Genomic DNA, 20,941 nt, shown 5'->3' with positions numbered 1-20,941 from the left:
ACCTGATCGTACACCCGAGGTGTGGTGGTGTGATATAGCCCTCGGCCAGTGTTCATTATATCTTCCACCGGTTAGGGTCTGTATGTCAAATGACGTATGCGACGGTATTATACTCTGAGGAGGCTTTTAGCCTATATATATATATATATATATATGACATTACACTCCGATGATATTAGCTCAAGTGTTTCATTTTTTAGTTGATCTATCAGATTTAGACCATTGATATACATGTTGATATTACCATGGATGACTTGTATAACGGTTAATTAAATAATAAAACTAGAGAATTGATTTTAATTGATAATAACAAGTGATGATAAAGTGAAGATTCTAGATTCTAATATAAAAATATTACATGATTATAGATGATGATAATTGAAGATGAGTATATATAAATATTCATGTATAAATGAAGAATTTTAAGAATAATAATAAAAGATTGTGATTTACTCTACTTCTTTGACTTATTGAATAAGATTAAATTCATGCACATCTTTCTTGATTATCCATTTAACCATTTGACTAACTTTCTACATTCTTTGGCTTCCAGTTTTGCAGGCACAGGGATCTTTTTGATATTATAGTTGGTCCCAGCTTTACATAGGCTTGCTCAGAGATTTCGACGTACTAATTCCTGGTTTATTTTAAATTTCGTTTCATTGTATTTATGTTTTGTTTCATGTATCGTCTTACTTGTACAATTTTGTTGTTTATGAAAAAGGTGATATGTATATAAAATTTGATAAATTTTCTGATTATTCTGTTAGATAGTTCTTAGGGCTTCTTATATTAGATCATCAGTATCGGGAACTATACCCTGGGGCATGATACTGAAAGTTATTTAAAACTTTCTTAATAATCAAGAGTGAAATGATGATTTAAAAAGTTTCTACAAAATTTAAAAAAAATAATTTTAAAAGTAAAATAAATATTTTACTTGTTTATAAAAAAACTAGATCTCTTATTCTAACGAGTTAATGCCGGTGTTTACTGATATAGAAAAAGATAAATATAAATATACATAGTGGAATAAACCTAATCATCAGATCAGACCATTACGTAAAACTACCAAGCGCCCATTGCTTATAATCATTATATTATTATGCCCATGTCGAGCAATAATGCATTAATGCCCATGTACGTTGTTGCTTATTGTGAAGCGAGTTGTTGTTGGGCGTATCAGCGCAGAGTTCTTGATCTACGTTATTGTTAGGTTATTTGTTAAGCTCCTCGACCTCTCTCTCTCTCGCTAGATCTCTTCGTTTCGTCTCTTTGATTCCGTTGCAGATCTCGACTTCAGGCAGTATCTCCGCCAGTCTTCCACGGTAAGGCTCGGCCCTTTAACCGATCGCCTCGATCTTCCGATTTCTTTTTGGCATTGCCTTTATTTGGACATGGAATCCGCTGGGAACCGTTCCACCTCTGTCGTTAGCTGTGTTTTTCCTCCGATTCTTAAATTTCGAGGTTCCTTGGTCTGGCATGCAGCTCCATGGGTCTTTCGGTTTGGGAATTTGGCGGTCGAGAGTTAGGCGCCGGTGGTAGAGCATGATTTGGCAGCTGGGTGTTAGGTATTCCGGGTCTTATTTTAGTGGAATGCGATCTGAATTCGAGCGTCGAAACTGGGAGACACCCCATTCCAGTTGTGGAATCTTCACTTGAAACCATAGGGGTTTTGATTATGGGTTGACTATTTCTTGGATTTTTGAAACCATAGGTTGTGAAAGGCTGAAAAAGAAAACTTTGCTTTGGAGGCTCATGAGGAATAGTGTTGGGAGGACGGGGGACAATTACATCTGGTGTACATAGCGTACAAGCTGTACAATTTTTTTTAGTTTTGGATAATGTGGCTTAGGTGGAAAAAAGGTGGTAGCTTGGTCGTGTTCTTTATGTATGTCTTTAGATGTTGCAACTGTTGTTATTGATTCATTCTCTATTTAGTTTATGGATCGAGTAGTTTATACAATATCTTGTTTCGGAAAATGTTTATATTTAAAAATGGAGAATAAACTTCATTCTTGCTGCAGTTAGGTCATCTTGTTGACAATTCTTGTTATCTTCTCAACAGATTTGTGGTTGATGATTCCTCATGCACTTCTAATGGATGTGTCTTGACAGGAAGATATAGTAGTTAGTATGAGTTTTTTGTAATGAGAAGAAGATGAAAGTAACTCATGCATTGCATTATGGCAATGGGAACACACAATATTTGCCAGTGTCACGTGGTAGGCCATCTGCAAGGCCGCCTCTCTGGATACTGATATTAGTATGTTTGGTATGTGTATCCTTGATTGGGGCCTATGTATATCCACCTCGGCGGTACTCAGCTTGCTACTTTTTTTCTTCACGGGTGTGCAGTCCTATTATGGATTGGCTGCCTCCTATAGCACGAGAGCTTACAGATGATGAAATTGCTTCTCAAGTTGTCATTAAAGAAATACTTTCAACCCCATTAGTGCAACCAAAGAATCCCAAAATTGCCTTTATGTTCTTGACTCCAGGTTCATTGCCCTTTGAAAAACTCTGGGAGGTTTTTTTCCTGGTAAGAGTATTTCTTTCACATCATTCTACCTCTTTTTTCTTTCCATGTCTGAAATACTTTGCTTTTTATTCTTGCAAAATTACGTTTGTTTGTTTGTTATGTTTGACTCTGACCTATATTGATGTTCCTCAGTGCTGAAAATTTTGTTGAGATGCAGAAGTCACACATGCATATCCATTATGAATAAATGTTGCATATGCAGTATAATTGAAATAGGATGTAAGTATCAGTAATGAGGCATGAAGTTATAAACTGGACATTTGTTGCTCTGTGTCTTGTGTAAGTTGCAAATATATGCATTGAAAACCAGGAAAAGATGAAATACCAATACGCAGTTCTGTCTTGCAGAGCAAACAAAAAAAAAGAAACTAGCAGATTATATGGATCATGAAATTTTCAATGTTCATTCAGTTTAATATTTGCAATCAATATCATGGTTCAAAAATGATACTTTGTGATCCAGCATCTCTTGTTACCCAGAGCTCCTAATATTGCTCATGTAATGTCATCAAACTAGATAACTGGAGAATGGTCAACATTTGTTTTATATGTATCAGGCATCAGCCTTGCGAGGTATTTTGAACTAAATTGTATCCCAAATCAGGACCAACGCACAATCATATAGAAGAGGCAGTCTCTCCTAGATATTAGACGAATTTTTCCTTACATTCTATGATACACTTTTCTCCATTTATTATCATTATACAAAAAGTACTGGCTTACTCCAGTTCAATGGTTCCGTGCCATGTTATCCAGTCTGTATCTGTCATATGCTGTTCATATATATACACATATATTTGTGTATATCTCAAAACCTGAAATGTTAACTGGGTTTCTTTTCTCTTCTTCATTTATGATTCTTTCCGCTGAGCCATTTAATCTGACCACTCTACTTTCCCTATTTCGTAAAGTCTTAATAAACTTTCAGATGATAATCTATGACTCACTGGTTAAGAGGCAAACATGTGTAAGTTTCATTGATTGGTTATTGCACAACATTACCTTGTTTCCACACTAGAAACTGGTAGAATTTTGACGTATGTTGCATGGAAAATGCCATGCTTTGGAAAAAAAGTTGTTTGATTAAGAAAGGCAAAACTTTCTGGAAATTAAGAAACAAAAGTCAGTTTATTGATTCTTCTGGAGAAGATGAAAGTCTCTTGAAAGAAGAGTAGGAATGATTATGTTAGATTCCATATATCCTTTGCTAGTCCCTCTTTGTTAATGACCATATTCAAGTATTCCTGCCAACAGAATGTACAAAATAGAGAATGAAAATGGAGAGTAGGAATGAAAATTTTGGGATTGATTTACTAATTATTTTTACTTGATCATTCATTCAGTGAACTCTGCCCATGGCCAGTCCCAAGTCCGGATAAAGGAGGAGGGATAAAGGAGGAGGGTTGCATTAGGTTGCCAGCCAGTACTAAAACTATGACAAATGTTCAATGAATGGATCCATTAAACTATTGTGCTAATGTTAGATTGTTCCCCGGAAGGAACGTGTTGCATGGTCAGACTGCAATGCCTTAGCAAGGACCGTTACATCTCCGGAACTCGGGTGTAGTGATAAATATGCAAGGGTTCGCGTTGTAGGGACCGACTGTAAAGTATCAGCAAAGACCGTTATATCTCAGAATTTGGGTGTAGTGTTTAATAGACAAGAGTTCTTACACCATAGGTTGGATAAGAACAAATATGATAGGAAAACTAATAGTCTAAGATTTGGAACATGGAATATAGGAACCCTCACTGTAAATCAATGGAGGTAGTAGATACGATAATTAGGAGAGGAATTAGTATTTTGTGTGTATAAGAGACAAAATGGGTAGATGAGAAGGTAAAGATGATAGAGAACTCAGGTTTTAAGTTATGGTACACAGGAAAAAACAAAACAAGAAATGGAATGAGCATTGTTATAGATAGTTCGTTTAAAGAGGAAGTTGTAGGAGTAGCTAGAAAAGGTGATAGAATTATAACCCTTAAGATAATAGTGGCGAAAGAAACTATGAATATAATTAGTGTATATGCACCGCAAGTAGGATTAGATGAATCTACTAAATCAAGGTTTTGGGACAACTTAGATGAAGTATTATAAAATATTCCGTTAAATTAAAATGATTTTAATAAGAGGTGATCTAAATGAGCATGTAGGAGTGAAAAATGAGAAATATGAGAGGGTACATGGGGTTATGAGTTTGAAACGAGAAATAAATAAGGGAAAATTATATTAGATTTTGCGATAGCATATGACCTTATATTAGTTAATACATTTTTTTAAAAAAGAGAAGAATACTTAGTCACGTTCAAAAGTGGGAATAATAAATCACAAATTGACTTTCTTATAGTTAGGAAAAAGGATAGGAAGATTTGTAAATATTGCAAGGTCATCTCTAGAGAAAGCTTAACAACCCAACATAGGTTAGTAGTGTTGGATATACATCTGTATCAATAGAAAGAAAATATATACGACTCTTAGAATTAAGTGACGGAAGTTAAAGTATGGGATGCAAAATATATTTAAGGAGACGGTAGGAGCACAAACATTAGATGAAATATATGGTGACTCTAATACAACATATGATAAGATGGTTTCAAAGTTAAAAACAGTAGTTAAGAGTGTACACGATGAGTCAAAGGGACATGCACTACTAGGTAAGGAATTTTGGTGGTGGAATGAGAAAGTACAAGAGAAAGTGAAGGAAAAACGAATAACTTATAAGAAATTATATATTTATAAGAACGAGAAAAATTAAAAAAATATACAATAGCCAAGAAAGAGGTTAAGAAAGTAGTGAATGAAGTAAAAAATGAAACTTTTGAACGATTATATCAAAAATTAGATATAAAAGAAGGGGAAAGAGACATTTATAGAATTGCTAAAGTAAGAGAAAAGAAGACATGGGATTTTATCCAAATAAAATAGATTAAAGATGAATATAATAGGGTACTAGTAAACGATGGAGAAATAAGAGTTGTGGAAGAGGTATTTTCATCAACTTTTTAATGAAGGTTTAAATGACCAACTTAAGTTAGGTAATTTAAGTAGATCAAATGAGTATAGGAATTTAAATTTTTATCATAAAATTTAAACTTCAGAAGTACAATAAGCTTTAAATGAGATGCACAATGGGAAAACAGTTGGATCAGATGATATTCCGATAGAGGTATGGAAGTGCCTAAGGAAACAAAGTATTGAATAACTTATAAAGTTATTTAACATGATATTGAAAACGAAAAAATGCCAAATCAATGGAGGATAAGTACTCTAGCTCCTTTATATAAGAAAAAGGGAGATGTACAAAATTGTGCAAACTATAGGGGTATTAAACTAATGAGTCATACCATGAAACTTTGGGAAAAAGTAATAGAAAAAAGATTAAGGAAGGAGACCACTGTGATCGAAAATTAATTTGAGTTCATGTTTGGAAGGTCGACAATAGAAGCTATACATCTTCTTAGACAACTAATTGAAAAATATCGGAAGCAAAAACAAGATCTGCACATGATATTCATTGACTTAGAAAAAGCTTATGATAGAATTTCAAGAAAAATTATATAGAGAATTCTATAAAAGTGATGTGTTAGCGTAACATATATTGAATTAATTAAGGATATGTACGAGGATGTAACGATCAGAGTAAAGAGTTCGTGGAGTAACGGAAATATTTCCAATAAAGATAAGGTTACATCAAGGATCACTATGGATGAACTCACTGCACACATTCAAGGCACAGTAATGTAGTGTATGTTGTTTGTAGATGATATTATTTTGGTAAATAAAATATGTGAAGGAGTAAATGCTAAATTAGAATATTGGCGGGAAATAGTAGAAGGGAAATATTTTAGGCTTAGTAGAATAAAGACAAAATATATGGAATTTGAGTTTAACAATATTAGACATAATGAAACAATTATTAATATAGGAGATGACGAGTTGCCCGGAACCGAGAGATTTAATATTTAGGATCATTTTTGCAAAATGATAGAGGGATTGAGAGAGATGTCTTATATAAATACAAGCAGAATCGTTGAAATGGAGGAGAGTGTTGAGTGTTTTATATGATACCTTTAAAACTTAAAGAAAAGTTCTACAAAACACAGTTAGACCTGCTATGTTGTGTGGTGCTGAATGTTGGGCTATGACTCGAGTACATGAGCAGAAAATGCGAGTTGTAGAGATGCGAATGTTAAGGTGGATGTGAGGATATATGAGGATGGATAGAATACAAAATGATAGCATTAGAGAGAAAGTCGGAGTTGCATCTATTGGGGGAAAACTCCGAGAGACACATTTAAGATGGTACGGGTATGTACTTAGACGATTAATAAATGCTCTAGTTAGGTAATGTAAAACTATGACAAACACGCATATCAAACGAGGACGAGAAAAATCAAAAAAGAGTTGGTTAGTAATAATAAAACAAGATAAAATTTATTTAAGTATAAATGATGATATAGTAGGAGATAGAACTCAATGACATAAAAGGATCCATATAGCCTACCCCACCTAGTTAGATAAAGCTTAGTTGTTGTTGTTGATCATTCATTCAGTGGAGTATCACACGTTGGTTCCCATAAAAACAAGTTATATTCTCGGGGTCTTTTTATGTCAAATTAGTTATTTTTGACGTCTTCAATCCTACAGGATAGAAAAACAAGTAAAAGATTATTATCATTAAGTTTCCTTTATTAACATTCAGATAATTCTGGTTTCTAAGATAACAAAGTTGGAAAATGGTTTTGTTATTCCCATTTTTCATTCCAAATGACCACAGAACTATCTAACATTTTGATCTAGTTCAATCATGCTACATAATGCCCTTGTCCACATTATTTTCCTAGCCAATTATCTATACCCCATTCTCCTTGCTTTGGCTATCATTTCTATCCATCATTGTTGAATTATAATAAAAATCACAGAATTTATAGATGGAATAAAAGAAGGAAAACAACAAGGGGAGAGTAAATTGATCAGACAGAGAAAAACTATAAGATAACACAACAAAGGAAATGGTAAGAGACAAGAAGAAAATTAATTGGAAAAAGATAAATACTCCGTCAAGAGTTGGTTTGGAATCCTTGTGGTGCTATGAAAAATTAGTGGATTCATCAGGCACACATGATATCATATGGAACTTGCACAAAAACTAAAACAAGCATAAGATAGCAGTGATCATGTTGAAATCTCAAAATATCACAACAAACAATAGATTGCAATTCCTTGGGATGTTTTTCACTCTAGACTGGTAACTGCTTTACGTAATGTTTATTTCATTAAAACATGTAAGAGCCCTGATATATGCATGTATGTTTCTAAAAAAAATGAGACTCAAACTTGTATGTCATGCCAAGTTGACATAGCAATCAATATGTTTTGCTAACTTATGCTATTCTTGTAAAATATTAGATGCTAAAACAATAGTCTGCTTATGTGGCTGAATGTGACAGGGTCATGAAGGAAAATTTTCCATCTATGTACATGCATCACGGGAGAAGCCAATGTATGTGAGTCCTTTATTCATTGGACGTGACATTAGGAGTGCAAAGGTTTGTAAATCTATATCTTCATCTAGACTGAATAAATGCTTTCGTTAGTCCCACTCCACTCCACTCCACTATGGATGACTTCACTCTCATTGAGATAAGAATACAGAAATTTTGGGTGCACTATACGCTTTTCTCCTTGATTAATCAAAGGCCAAGATCATCATATATATATAGTTACACTGAGCAAAATGGTCAGCACAGTGGCTTATGCACTGTCTTTTGGAAGGATATTTTTTAACTTGCTTAAAACTCAAACGAGCACCAGTATTCAACAAAAAGTCGAATTTCAGGTTGTGTGGGGTAAAATTTCCATGGTGGAGGCAGAGAAAAGGCTCCTGGCGAATGCGCTCCAAGACCCTGATAATCAGCACTTTGTTTTGCTCTCTGACAGGTAACTGGGCCCTTTGATTATGATTTGTTTGTCAGGTTATTTGCCTAGTTAAATGAATACAAATCTTTGTTTATTCACAGTTGTATTCCTTTACATAAGTTCAATTATGTGTACGACTATCTGATGGGAACAAACATCAGCTTCATTGATAGGTAATACTCCTATCAGCGTCACTAACTTCTTTAGCTTTCTTCTATTGGTCTTGGCCTCTGAACATTGTATGCTTGATAAATTATGTTCAACTGTAGCAACTGTGAACCAATTTTTTTTTTGGATATGTGAACTGTTCTCCTAACATAAATTTTCACACAAATCATCAATACCCATATTTTTCTAATTCTTTGAAAATGTTACAGCTTTTGGGATCCTGGTGCTCATGGAAATGCAAGGTATACTGAGCATATGCTGCCTGAGATTGAAGAGAAGGATTTTAGAAAGGGTTCACAGGTAATTTGTTTCACACTTCCTATGTATTAAAAATATAAATATAAAAAATGGCCAATTTTCTATTAGCTCAAGCTTTTTATATACGTGGTTAGCCTATCAACTTTAACATGGTGAAAGCCAAAGGCCTGACTTAAACCAATACATCAACTCAAATTTTTAGGATAAATAGCTAGCCAGCCAACTTTTAACACCATGAAATTCTTTTCTTGACAAATGTGTAATTGTGATCAAGTACAAGAAAGGATGGCTTAATTTAGTACAAAGTAAGAATGATAATTTTTAACCAAATAAGAACGATACAAAAGGAGATTGTGGATGAATTTGTACATGCTATAGAGGAACACAAGACAAATCTGAAGAAGCAAACATGTTATATGCACAGAAAATCCAATTCTACAAATTGTAAGATTGGAAATCAGTCAAAAAACTCAGTGGCAAGCATAAAAATGAATTCATTGAACTGGACAATTTTTATATATACAATTTCCTCTTTTCAGTTTCATAATATTATTAAAAATACAATATTATGTATGCATCACAGTTGCATACGTGTTTTTCTTTTTGAAAACAAATAGTGCACAATTCTTGAGCAGGATGAGTGGAAAAAGGCAAGCTTAGAAAGGTTAACCAATTTTGATTCAAGTCCTCTCAGTTTTAAATGAATTAATCAAGCTAAGAATTGCATACAATTTAAAATAGTGCTAATTGGTGATACAAATAGTGGTTTGTGGTATGATAATAGTCTCACAATGATTATATGATGATTCAATCGGTCAGACCAGATAGTCTTTCATTCTGGTATCTTTTTTAATATATAATGGAGATGACTCATAGAACACATGCCCAGTGAATCAAAAGAATCAGAGTGATCATGTTTGGCAGCAGTGCTGCTTTGATTATTGACCAGTTCCTAAATGGGGCAGCTCCAACATCTTGTGGCATATCATATCTAATTTTATTAGAAAGTGGAAATACTGAGAAAATATTGGCGGTTCAATTGATTTTTGTCTAAGTTTTTATCTCCCTAGTGCAACAAAGATAGCATAATTTCACTTTCTGACATCATTCAATGAAACTCTTCTGATAAAAGAAATTTGGTTACATTTTAACTTTTCTCAAAGGTGCATAGCTTTATGTTTAAAAAATTTGAAAACATTCTAGTATTGTAAGCTATTTCTGCTGTTATGTCATGAATTTGTATGCCAAATTGCAGTGGTTCTCAATGAAGCGCCAGCATGCTTTGATAGTTATGGCAGATAGCTTGTATTTCACAAAGTTCAAGCTTTATTGCAAGGTTAACCATATACCTATGTTGTTTTCCTATTATTTATCCCACTGAGAATTATTCCAGTGGTATGGAATCACTATTTATGAAAGCTTGTGTACGAGTTCCCATGAAAAATCATACATAATCATTGTATTTTGATCTTGACAGCCAGGTTTTGATGGGCGTAATTGTTATGCTGATGAACACTACATGCCGACTCTATTCACTGTCAGCAACCATTTGTACTATTAGTTTGCTTTGTTAAACACACTGTAGTTTAGTTACTGGTTTCCTGAAATTTACATATCTGTATCCTACAGAAGATTGATCCTACTGGTATTGCAAACTGGTCAGTGACGTGTGTGGACTGGTCTGAAGGAAAATGGCATCCGAAGTCGTACAGGGCCGTGGATGTGAAATATGAACTACTGAAGAATATAACTGTAACCATTCTTTGCTCTCATCCAATCTGTCACATGCATTCTTTGATGAGAAATTTGTCACATGCATTCTTTGCTTTCTTGGATACTATATTCAGTCTATCACGGAGATTCTGAATTCACTCTCTTTGATATCGTGTTGCAGTCTATTGGTGATAATTACCATATCACAAGTGACGAAAAGGTAACTACGTTCTTTTTCATATTTTACATTCAACAATATACCAAAAGTGTCAAAAAAAAAAAAAAAAAAAAAGTAGTTTCCTTCACTTGTTCTCTGCAAATTCTTCAAATGATCTCATAACTGACTTGTCTATAAAAAACAATATGCATCAGCTAATTGAGTACAAGAACATGTTCCCAGAATCTGTCACTTTGTTTTGCTTCAAAATCGAAAGCTAACGACTCACTTGGCTACATGATTGTTGCAGAAGGTGGTGACACTGACGCCTTGTGTGTGGAATGGAATGAGAAGGCCATGTTATTTGTTTGCTAGGAAATTTTTGCCCGAAGCCCTTGACAGCCTGATGCAGTTGTTCTCCAACAATACAGTTATTTAAATGATCTACGAGATCACTATTCTTTGGTGCAGTCTCTACATGTGACCTCCCCTTGCTCGTCCCGAGTAATGTATCTCTTGAGAATACATGTGTAAACTGGGAAACTCTTTTAACGTCTGTCTGGAGCATCGACAAGGTGGAAGATCGATCACTATGGAAGATTGTATGATCATGTTAGTGAGGCGTCTGCTATTTTTCTGAGGCACTATGTCATGTAATTTTTCTCGGTCTTCTTTGTCCTTTGTTGGACAAAAAATCTTGTTAATGTATTCAACTTTTACCAAAGTAATTTTCCCATTTCACTTCATCGATGCTCAATCTGGCACTTGATGTATCAACTCCGTTTCAAGTTGGAGCACATTTGCCTATTTGAAAAGTGATTCAAGTTGATTAAATGTGATTTTGCTCGATTAGTCATTTTAAACTTTATTTGAAAGTGTTTAAAGATCATAGAAATTTTTCTGAGTCGAGATATAACCCAGACACCATGATCATATTCATAAGCTCTGTTATTAAACTTTGGATTTTAGAATTCGATCCAGTGCGTGCCAATCTTTTTGATCTTCGGTCTTACAGAACGAACTAGATCTAAATTCAGATTGATCAGAACCTTCAATTCATCTAATTGAACCAGTTTGCTTTCGTTCTTGATATTGAACGAATGGGTCCCAATGAGATATGAGATTTAAATTTCGATAAAGTCGAGATAAATGTCTCTTTTATGTGTTAGTTATTATTTTAAAGATTAATAGTCGCCCATGAGCGTATTCATTTTTTATCACCTTGATATTGAACGAATGCAAACCCCTCCGTCCATCAAGAATAAAAAATTCCACCTATTTTTTGATTAGGGATGGATTAGAAAGAACATATGAGATTAATATAATTATCTTTGCTATAATTGATATTGATAATATAATCCTATGTAGAGCGGTCAAACGGGCCAACTCATGATGGGACGGGTCGGCCCGTGGCGGGCCGACCATTTGACAGGGCGGGGCGGGCCGACTCGTCAACTTGGCGGGTTGGGAAATTTCCAACTCAACCCAATCTAAGGCGGATTGCGGGTTTGGCGGGCCAACCCGCGGGCCTATAATTTTTTTAAAAAATATTTTATATTTTCAACGTTTTACTTCGAAAATATTTCATCAACCAAATATATCCACAAACATGTATTTTATGTATAAATGAGCACAGACGAGTAGTTATGTGGGATAAAAAGTATTATTTTTATTTCAAAATTATAAAAAGAAAACTAATAAATTGGCAAAAAAACTTAGCTTACATATGTTTCTCAACCCGCGGGCCAACCCAAGCCTATCGCGGGCCGACCGGCGTAGGTCGCGGACCTAGGCGGGTCGGCCGCAGGCTTGGGTTGATAAAATTTCAACTCAACCCGTTTAAATTATTTGGCAGGATGAGTCCATCCGATGGGTCCAATCTAAATTGACGGCTCTAATCTACGTAGTATAGTTGAGTTGGTACTTAAGTTTAGGTGTTAAATTGGCATCACAGGAGTCCGGTCTGGGTTAATTCACTTGGGAATCCAGTCGTCCATTTTTAGGATTCACGCCGATGCGCAATTAGCGACTGTGTCGACAGAGACAGGGAGAGCAAGTCAAGCATCGAGCCGAGCCGAAGACGACGAAGGGATCGAAGCGATCCAACGACTGAAAAGCAACTCGATCAAGAAAAACGAATTCATTCACGCGCAGATCCAAAACCAAATCGCACGCTCCTTCTCCACGTCTAGCGATCGAGGGGGTTGCGTAGGACTCCGGTCGGTGGCAGGGCTCCGTCTAGGGCGATCCGATGGCGCGGCGGTCGTCCACCTCCGGACCGCTGCGGTACCTCCACCCCGCCTACTACCTGAAGCGGCCCAAGCGGCTCGCCTTCCTTTTCATTGCGTTCGTCGTCGCTACCTTCGCCTTCTGGGATAGGCAGTCTCTGATCCGCGAGCACGAGGTCCTCCCTTTTTCTTTTCCGATTCTTCTCTACGCTTTTTCGTTCACACTGAAAGTTCGGATCGCTGGTTAGATTTCTAGTTGCTTTTTGCTGCTGGAATAGTAGATCCGTTTGCCATTGTTTACGTAGCCTTTGATTTTTGGATTAATGAATTGTGGAGGAACTGAGAAGGTTATAGTTTGAGGATATGGTGGTGCCGTTCCTGATGAACAGATTGATCAAAATGTGTCCTTTAACCACAAGGACCATAAAACTGATGGAATGTTGTTAGGAACAGGTTGGATTACTTTTGAGGCTTCGACTAGTAAGATAGGTTATCATCTTGCTAGGCGGCTGTATCTACTTAGATTCTACCAATGACTTTATATTTATATGGGTGAGATGCTAATATAACCTGAAAAAATGCAGGCTGAGATCACTAAGTTCCAGGAAGAATTAAACAGATTGCAAGATCAGGTATATAGAATATTTATGTGATTGCCTGTTGTGCCCACAATTGAATAGTTTTTGAAGATTCCATTAACTGTTTCTTCTTGTAGTTGCGAAAAGCTGGTGTTTCAGATGACATGAGTGACAATGTCAAACTTAATAGGGAAGTTGAAATTGATCCTGTTAACGATGAACGTAGGGAAAAGGTCAAAGAGGCTATGCTTCACGCATGGAACTCATACGTAGAGTATGCATGGGGCCAAGATGAGCTTCAGGTGTGTTATGAGACATGAAAACATTTCTAACTGATGCTTATGGAATCATGAGCTAATCAATAGTCCCAGTTTTTTTTTCCTCTTGAGGAATTTGAATGACATAATATCTTTCTTTTATTGGCCAGCCACAATCAAAGAATGGTGCAAATAGTTTTGGTGGTCTTGGAGCAACCCTCATAGACTCTTTGGATACGTTATATATAATGGGCTTGAAAGATGAATTTCAGAAAGCTAGAGAGTAAGTTGTGAATTTTCATGTTAGACCTGCTCTGTAGTTTATTTAACTTTATTGAAGTTTCCTCGTTGCATTAACCAAACTTGAAAATTTGATTATAAATTCGTTATTGTGTGATGTGAAAAAAAAAACATGAATCAAGCAATTTATAGGGCTTTAATTTGAGAAAAAGTAAACTTTTCTATTTTTCATGATAGAGAATAACATTGGATTACAAAATATGAGATTATTCATGATTCATTGGAGAGGTGAAATAGAAATTGAATTTTAAAGTTGTAGACTTAGGGTATCACTTGAAGATGTTATAGAAACTATGTATGATAATATTTTTTTAAAATGTTGGTAAAAGATAAATTTGCATACTGTATTCAAGAGAGATCTCTATGGTGTATTTTATTCCTAGAGTATATTGTGCTTATCCATGAGAGAGTAGAAGAAACTCTAGCTTGAACTGTGAAGAGGAACTTGAGAAACTAAAGGTTTTAAGTAAACCTGAAATTGAATACATTTGTAAATTTAACTAAGAAAATGATGTAGATAAGTAGTAAAGTTAGACATGAAATTTCTGTCAGTATTTTGAACATATTGGATTGGTTATGCAACAAGTAGATATTGATGGACATATTATTGATAGGATAAAAGATTGAATAGTTGACATGGATAATAGCTTTTGGAGTATTGACGTGATCATTGTATGCCTTCGAGTTAAAGAAATTTATACTTTACGATTCAGAGTATTGAATTGTAGGGAAACAAGCATGCAAAAGATAAATGTAGCAATGCCAAGAATGGCAAGATGGATTGTGAGATTACAAAAATAAAAAAAAAAAGATACTATCTAACAGTAAGTACAAAAAGCTCCTACAAATGATAGAATGAAATATGTTAAGATAATGTAACATGTTCTAGACAATCAATGTATTCTAGTTAAACAAATTTAATTGATTAAAATTGCAGGTGTGAAGCCTAGAGGGAGACTAAAGTTAATTTAGATGACATAATCAAAACTAAGTTGAATTCTAGCTACGAGTGACATGCCCTTGCATTGATTTCAATTGAATAAAACATTCATATTGCAGGCCTCAAATAGTTGAGGCTTACATAGTTTGTTATTTTGATGCTGTTGTTCATCCATTTGATTATACTTTATGCACAAGATTACTAGTAGTATTGGGTAATTGACTCAAGTTTATTTAGCATGTTTGATGGACTTATGTGAACTTTGTCTATAAATTGTATCAAACTACCCAGTGATCCACGCAAATAGCATGAGCAGTTGACGAGGCAGGCACAAACATGGCCTCCTGCACAGACAGAAGAGAGAGAGAGAGAGACAAGTGCCAACCAAAGAGATGCACACCATTGGCGTGGTTCACTTGATATGCCACCACAAGCTTCGGCAGGGGGTGCACATGAGGCAAACACAGATCAGCTCTTGGTGAGCGAGAGGGGTGGGGGTGGGGGTGGGGGTGGGTCACTCCAGGTGCTGCAGCTATAGCTTGGGTTGGTGGTGAACAATGAGAGGGGGAATATGCAAGATACAAGCACAAATGCAGCCTCCCATAGAGAGAGAGAGGGAGAGGCTACATGCGAGCACTGATACGAGAGAGAAAGAAGAGAGAGAGAGACAGAGGAGGTTGCATGCTGAGGCAAGCACAATCTCCCGTGTGGGGTGTGGGGAGTGGAAAAAAATTCATCAACAAGTGTGTGTGTGTGTGTGTGTGTGTGTGTGTGAGAGAGAGAGAGAGAGAGAGAGTGCTCCATTGCTATTCTTGTTGCTGAGTTGGAGATCGTATCAAAGAAGAGGGCATGATCTCTCTCCCCAAAAAATGAACATGTCGGTCGAAAAAGCTCCACATGGTACCATCTGAAGAACTAAAAACACCTTCCATATATTTTAACTAAGTTTATAGAATGACTGTGCAAGTATCTGTATACACAGAGAAACCTGTTGGTTTCTCTACTTACGAACCATACACTTAGATGGTTGTTTGCCCTGTTATTCCAATGCATCTGTTTTTCCTGCTGTGCTTTTCAGTTTGCTTAGTTAAATAAACGACTAGAGATATTTGGTACGTGATTTCAGAGAAACATATAGCAGTTACTCAGTTAATTCTATTTGATATGAATGCTTTGAGTTTGTTTAGTTTTTTCCTCCCTAGTAACTGATTTGAACTAATCATTGGCAGGTGGGTTGCGACTGCATTAGATTTCAACAAAGACTATGTAGCAAGTGTTTTCGAGACAACCATAAGGTGGCGTTGTAAGGTTTAATTTATGTTTTTTTAATCTTATTTTCTAGGTAGCATGCCTCAAGTCAATGCCTTCAAAATTTTGTAATACCATGCTGCTTTTTTGTTTTTATTGGAAAATTTGTCATCTGATTGTAGTATTAGAAACTAAGCTGCTTTAGAATTATCTCAAACTATATATGTGATCATATCTCATTTTATTTCTATTTTGATTTCAGAGTTGTGGGTGGACTACTAAGTGCATATGACCTGTCTGGGGACAAGCTATTTCTTGACAAGGCTAAAGACCTTGCTGATAGACTGTTACCAGCATGGGATACACCAAGTGGCATTCCGTACAATAGAATTAACTTGGCTCATGGAAACCCGCATAACCATGGATGGACTGGGGTACATCTCTAATAACCATTTTGCTTCTTCATTTGTAATAGCCCATACTTGAAATATCAGGCTAATATTAGTTTTTTGATCTGTGGTTTTGGAACTTTGATCTTCAAGTTCATTTTACTCTTGCATTTAGACAGTTCATAAATACATAGACTAAGATGAGGTCATTTATGCGTATGAAGTTATGAAAAGTTTGACAGAGTATTGCTTTCAATTTTAAACCTCTCATTTAGATTATTTTATCTTCTTCATTTTTAGTTAATTTATCTTCAAGAAAGGAATTTGGAATGTAGCTATGGTTTAGAATTCATCAGTAACAAAATATCAGTTTCATGGGATTAGTCTTTTTACTTTTGATTTTTTCTTCTTCGTTCTTGATTATTATATTTTCCATGTGTTAAGATTTACGATTGGGATTCAAAACTGTTTCTTATGATTTTTTTTTGTTTTTTTTTGCCACATAGCAGGGTATCCTTGCTTGACATTTTCTTCAATTTGAAATTTTCCTCTTTCCTTAATTTTGCATCTGTAATTTTCAACATACTTTTTTTTACTTTACTTTGATATTTCTTTTGCAGGGAGAAAGTATTCTGGCAGATTCTGGCACTGAACAGCTTGAATTTATAGCTTTGTCCCAAAGAACAGGAGATCTGAAATACCAGCAGAAGGTATTATCTAGAAATTCTATCTCATCATTTTGAGTATAATTTGGTTGCCAAGGGTACTATAAAGTGGGCATCACTTGTGTTGTCACTTTCTGATTGTCAGTTTCATCTTTTAGATCCTTAGATCATTTTCTTCTTACAAGCAATGTAGAGAAAGGTTTATTGATTCTGGCCAGCTAGCAAATAATCAAATACATTTAATGCAAAAATATTCTTGTCTTTGATGGACAACAAATTAGTTTTTACGTTATAGGACTTCTCAATTAGTACAGAGTTAGTTTTAATAGAGGCTCATAACTTTTTCATTAGCTTGAATAATATGGAAATAAATTATTATGATTTTGTTCTTCAACGTACTTGTGACATGAGTGTATGTCTTTGATATTACTAGACTAGTCATTCAGCTAGCTGTGCGACTAGTGTAAAAATTGCATGACTATGATTTCATGAGTATAAGATGATAGAAGCAAATCTTAGTTTCAGGGACCTTAACTGATAAATCTTGTTTTGCAATTTGCCAGGTAGAGAAGGTCATAAGGCAATTGCAGAAAATATATCCTAGTGATGGTTTACTTCCAATATACATAAATCCTCAATCAGGCGTAGCAGCATCTTATTCGACAATAACCTTTGGTGCTATGGGTGACAGGTAATACTATTTTTCTTTTTCTGAAGGCGATGCTTCTTTCTTATAATTGCTTTAATATACCTTTTTTTAATACCTTCTATGTTTGGTTTTCTCTTTCTACTTAGGATAATTGATTTTGAGAATTATTTGCTTGCAGTTTTTATGAGTATTTACTTAAAGTGTGGATACAAGGAAACAAAACAGAAGGTTTGAAGCATTATAGGTTGGTTGTCGTGTTATTAATTTTCATATTCTGCAAATGCTGTAAAATTTACATGAATCGGTCCATGCAACGATTATATCAGTAATCTATAAGGTTGCAATCATGGTGGAAGATAAGTTGCTAATATCTTAAACCTTTGATTGCAGAGAAATGTGGGAAACATCAATGGAAGGGTTAGTGAGTCTGATACGGAAATCAACTCCATCTTCTTTTTCATATATCTGTGAGAAAACTGGCAATTCTCTCTCTGACAAGGTATGCTTTTCTGCAACCAAGGGCAAAACTGATATCATCTTGGTCTTTGTTAAGTTTATGTTTTGTGGCCTAAGCAGATGGATGAATTGGCATGCTTTGCACCGGGCATGTTAGCTTTAGGATCCTCTGGATATGACCCTGAAAAAGCTGAGAAGATGTTGTCACTTTCAAAAGAGGTATTTTTTTTGCATGTATACATTTGTCTTCTCTTCTATTACTTTGCTATGAAAAGGTATTTCTGAGGGTTTTTTCATCCTCAATTCAGCTGGTAGAAAGAAAATTTGATTTCATCATATGAGAGATAACATAAATGCAAGCCATTAATTAATTGCTGATTTTGTTAATATTTAATTCTTTTTTATTTTTCTACTTTTATTATCAATGTATTGAAGGGGAGCTTGACGCAACGGTAAAGTTGTTACCATGTGACCAAAAGGTCACGGGTTCAAATCCTGGAAACAGCCTCTTGCAAAAAGCAGGGTAAGGTTGCGTACAATGGATCCTTCCCCGGGACTCCGCATGGCGGGAGCATCGTGCATCGGGCTGTCCTTTTATTATCAATGTATTGACTAGTCTTGAGTTAGTAAGCATGTTTGCAGTTATAATTTTAACATTTTATATTATGAGTTATTGTCTAAATAAAGTTGAAAACCTCTGTTGTTGGCTTGCACTTTTCATACTTCACTTGTTTTTTATTTAATTGTAATAATCTTTCTTCCTTATTTACTTACCATATTGGTACTTGCTTAAATAGTTTACCACATTAATTTTCACCTTATCTTGTTCGAAAGGCCTTTATCATGATTGATTTTGTTCTTTTCCTTTTTAGATTTACCAATAACTGTGAAGTTGATTGTGCAGCTTGCTTGGACTTGCTATAATTTTTATCAAATAACCCCGACAAAATTAGCTGGAGAAAATTACGTCTTTCATGCTGGACAGGTCAGACAATTCTTTGTACTTCTGTTCTGACTTTGGTATCACACTGTTTACTTTTTTTTTATGGTTCTGATATATTATCGCAGGACATGAGTGTTGGCACCTCATGGAATATACTGAGACCCGAGACTGTCGAGTCACTTATGTACCTTTGGCGTTTAACTGGAAACAAAACATACCAAGAATGGGGTTGGAACATATTTCAAGCATTCGAAAAGAACTCTCGGATAGATTCTGGTTATGTTGGCCTAAAGGATGTAAGTTTTACAGATTTCATCTTAAATTTATTCCTTATGTGTGTTAGTTAAAGTCTCTTGATAGTTAAAATAAGGAAATAGGAAGCAAGGAAATGAGTTCGTGTTGACTACTTGGGGTTTGAACTTTAAAGTCTTTCTACAATTGTCTTTGTCATCTATGAGATCCTCATTGTTATTGTGCTCCAAGAAAGGCCACTCTTTTCTAACCTCGAGGATCGGGTTAGGTGTTAAGACCTCGAGGATCCTTTATTTCATGTTTGAAGCTCAACTTTTGGCCTTGGTTATTTCATAGTCCATGACTTTTCAGTTCAAGCCACTAGTCATATAGATATCTTTGGTGCTTTAGAGTGATTAGCTACTCAGATTTTTCGAGTTTGATATAAAATTTCCCCATAAACAATACCGTAGCTTCATAAGCCGTTCAGTCTATTCTCGTATCACAAATTGCTATTACAGATCCAACATATCTTCATTCAGATCTAACTCATGTTCTACTTTTCCAGGTTAACACGGGTATGAAGGACAATATGATGCAGAGCTTCTTCCTCGCAGAGACACTCAAGTATCTCTACCTTCTGTTTTCCCCGCCTTCGGTCATCTCATTTGACGAGTGGGTTTTCAACACTGAAGCCCATCCTTTAAGAATCGTTCCTAGAAATGACACGGTGCCAGAGTTAGGTGGTGTAGTAGAGGAGGCAAAACCAAAACCTCAGTCGAAAGCTATCGATAGGCCATTTGGCAGAAAGCAAGGAAGGAATTAACAGTTTTGTAATATTATTTTCATTTGGGGTTCAACCAAATGCCCTCTTGACATATAGAAGCTTGAGATGTTAGTAAGAAGCAGTGCTTTGTTGCTGCAGGCAGAATCTCCATCTTTAATTGGCTCCCTGAACCTAATGGGGCATTTGAAGTTATTATTATTATACGGAATTGTATTTAACTTGTAGAATTTGCCCTCTATGAATAAAGAGACCAGTGGGTTTCAAAAAAAAATCAGATTGCTTTGCTTCCTTATTTAACACAAATCCTGTGAAATTTTTATAATTTCCTTGGTATAGATGGAGACATGGAGTTGTATTTTTTTTTTTTAATATGCTGATGTTAATATAGTTATTATAAAATGTATAAAATTCTACTTATATTGTTCTTTAGATTTTTTTTTTTTTTTGAAGTTTAAGTACCTATGCAAATACTAATATTATATAAAAATAGTAAACATATATATTGTCCAAAT

The 20,941-nt window shown here is 35.2% G+C and overlaps 2 protein-coding genes across 4 annotated transcripts; both read left to right on the top strand.

Moving 5' to 3' along the window:
- The first annotated feature begins 1,119 nt into the window (after positions 1-1,119).
- Positions 1,120-11,504, top strand: LOC121976733 (glycosyltransferase BC10-like). 3 transcript variants are annotated; one of them, XM_042529035.1, is made up of 11 exons: positions 1,120-1,328; positions 2,119-2,542; positions 7,994-8,092; positions 8,383-8,483; positions 8,564-8,635; positions 8,840-8,930; positions 10,144-10,224; positions 10,366-10,425; positions 10,518-10,640; positions 10,783-10,821; positions 11,069-11,504. In XM_042529035.1, the coding sequence occupies exons 2-11, from the start codon at positions 2,162-2,164 to the stop codon at positions 11,195-11,197; spliced, it is 1,176 nt and encodes a 391-aa protein (XP_042384969.1). In that variant the 5' UTR covers positions 1,120-1,328; positions 2,119-2,161; the 3' UTR covers positions 11,198-11,504. The 3 variants fall into 3 exon arrangements, with proteins under 3 accessions (XP_042384969.1, XP_042384967.1, XP_042384970.1); XM_042529033.1 differs by having other exon boundaries at positions 2,069-2,542; XM_042529036.1 differs by having other exon boundaries at positions 2,069-2,542; positions 10,736-10,821; positions 11,069-11,211.
- Positions 11,505-12,779: 1,275 nt separating this feature from the next.
- LOC121976732 (mannosyl-oligosaccharide 1,2-alpha-mannosidase MNS1-like) lies at positions 12,780-20,700 on the top strand. Its single transcript, XM_042529032.1, has 14 exons — positions 12,780-13,162; positions 13,571-13,618; positions 13,702-13,866; positions 13,992-14,104; positions 16,291-16,356; positions 16,572-16,743; positions 17,319-17,408; positions 17,927-18,054; positions 18,191-18,256; positions 18,403-18,511; positions 18,589-18,687; positions 19,373-19,453; positions 19,537-19,707; positions 20,211-20,700. The coding sequence occupies exons 1-14, from the start codon at positions 13,010-13,012 to the stop codon at positions 20,466-20,468; spliced, it is 1,719 nt and encodes a 572-aa protein (XP_042384966.1). The 5' UTR covers positions 12,780-13,009; the 3' UTR covers positions 20,469-20,700.
- Positions 20,701-20,941: the final 241 nt, after the last annotated feature.

The sequence above is a fragment of the Zingiber officinale genome, chromosome 4B (assembly GCF_018446385.1).
Source record: "Zingiber officinale cultivar Zhangliang chromosome 4B, Zo_v1.1, whole genome shotgun sequence".
Lineage (NCBI taxonomy): Eukaryota > Viridiplantae > Streptophyta > Magnoliopsida > Zingiberales > Zingiberaceae > Zingiber > Zingiber officinale.
The sequence above is the reverse complement of the archived record's forward strand: the minus strand, read 5'-3'. Positions and strand labels throughout refer to the sequence as shown.

What these genes read in the sequence shown, in the direction of transcription:
- LOC121976733 (XM_042529035.1), top strand. Translation starts at nt 2,162, where the DNA reads ATGAAAGTAACTCATGCATTGCATTATGGCAATGGGAACACACAATAT. An exon ending in TTTGTTTTGCTCTCTGACAG is followed by an intron (nt 8,484 to 8,563) that starts GTAACTGGGCCC and finishes GTTTATTCACAG; the next exon opens with TTGTATTCCTTTACATAAGT. An exon ending in AACATCAGCTTCATTGATAG is followed by an intron (nt 8,636 to 8,839) that starts GTAATACTCCTA and finishes AAAATGTTACAG; the next exon opens with CTTTTGGGATCCTGGTGCTC.
- LOC121976732 (XM_042529032.1), top strand. Translation starts at nt 13,010, where the DNA reads ATGGCGCGGCGGTCGTCCACCTCCGGACCGCTGCGGTACCTCCACCCC. An exon ending in GAATTTCAGAAAGCTAGAGA is followed by an intron (nt 14,105 to 16,290) that starts GTAAGTTGTGAA and finishes AATCATTGGCAG; the next exon opens with GTGGGTTGCGACTGCATTAG. An exon ending in GCAATTCTCTCTCTGACAAG is followed by an intron (nt 18,512 to 18,588) that starts GTATGCTTTTCT and finishes TGGCCTAAGCAG; the next exon opens with ATGGATGAATTGGCATGCTT.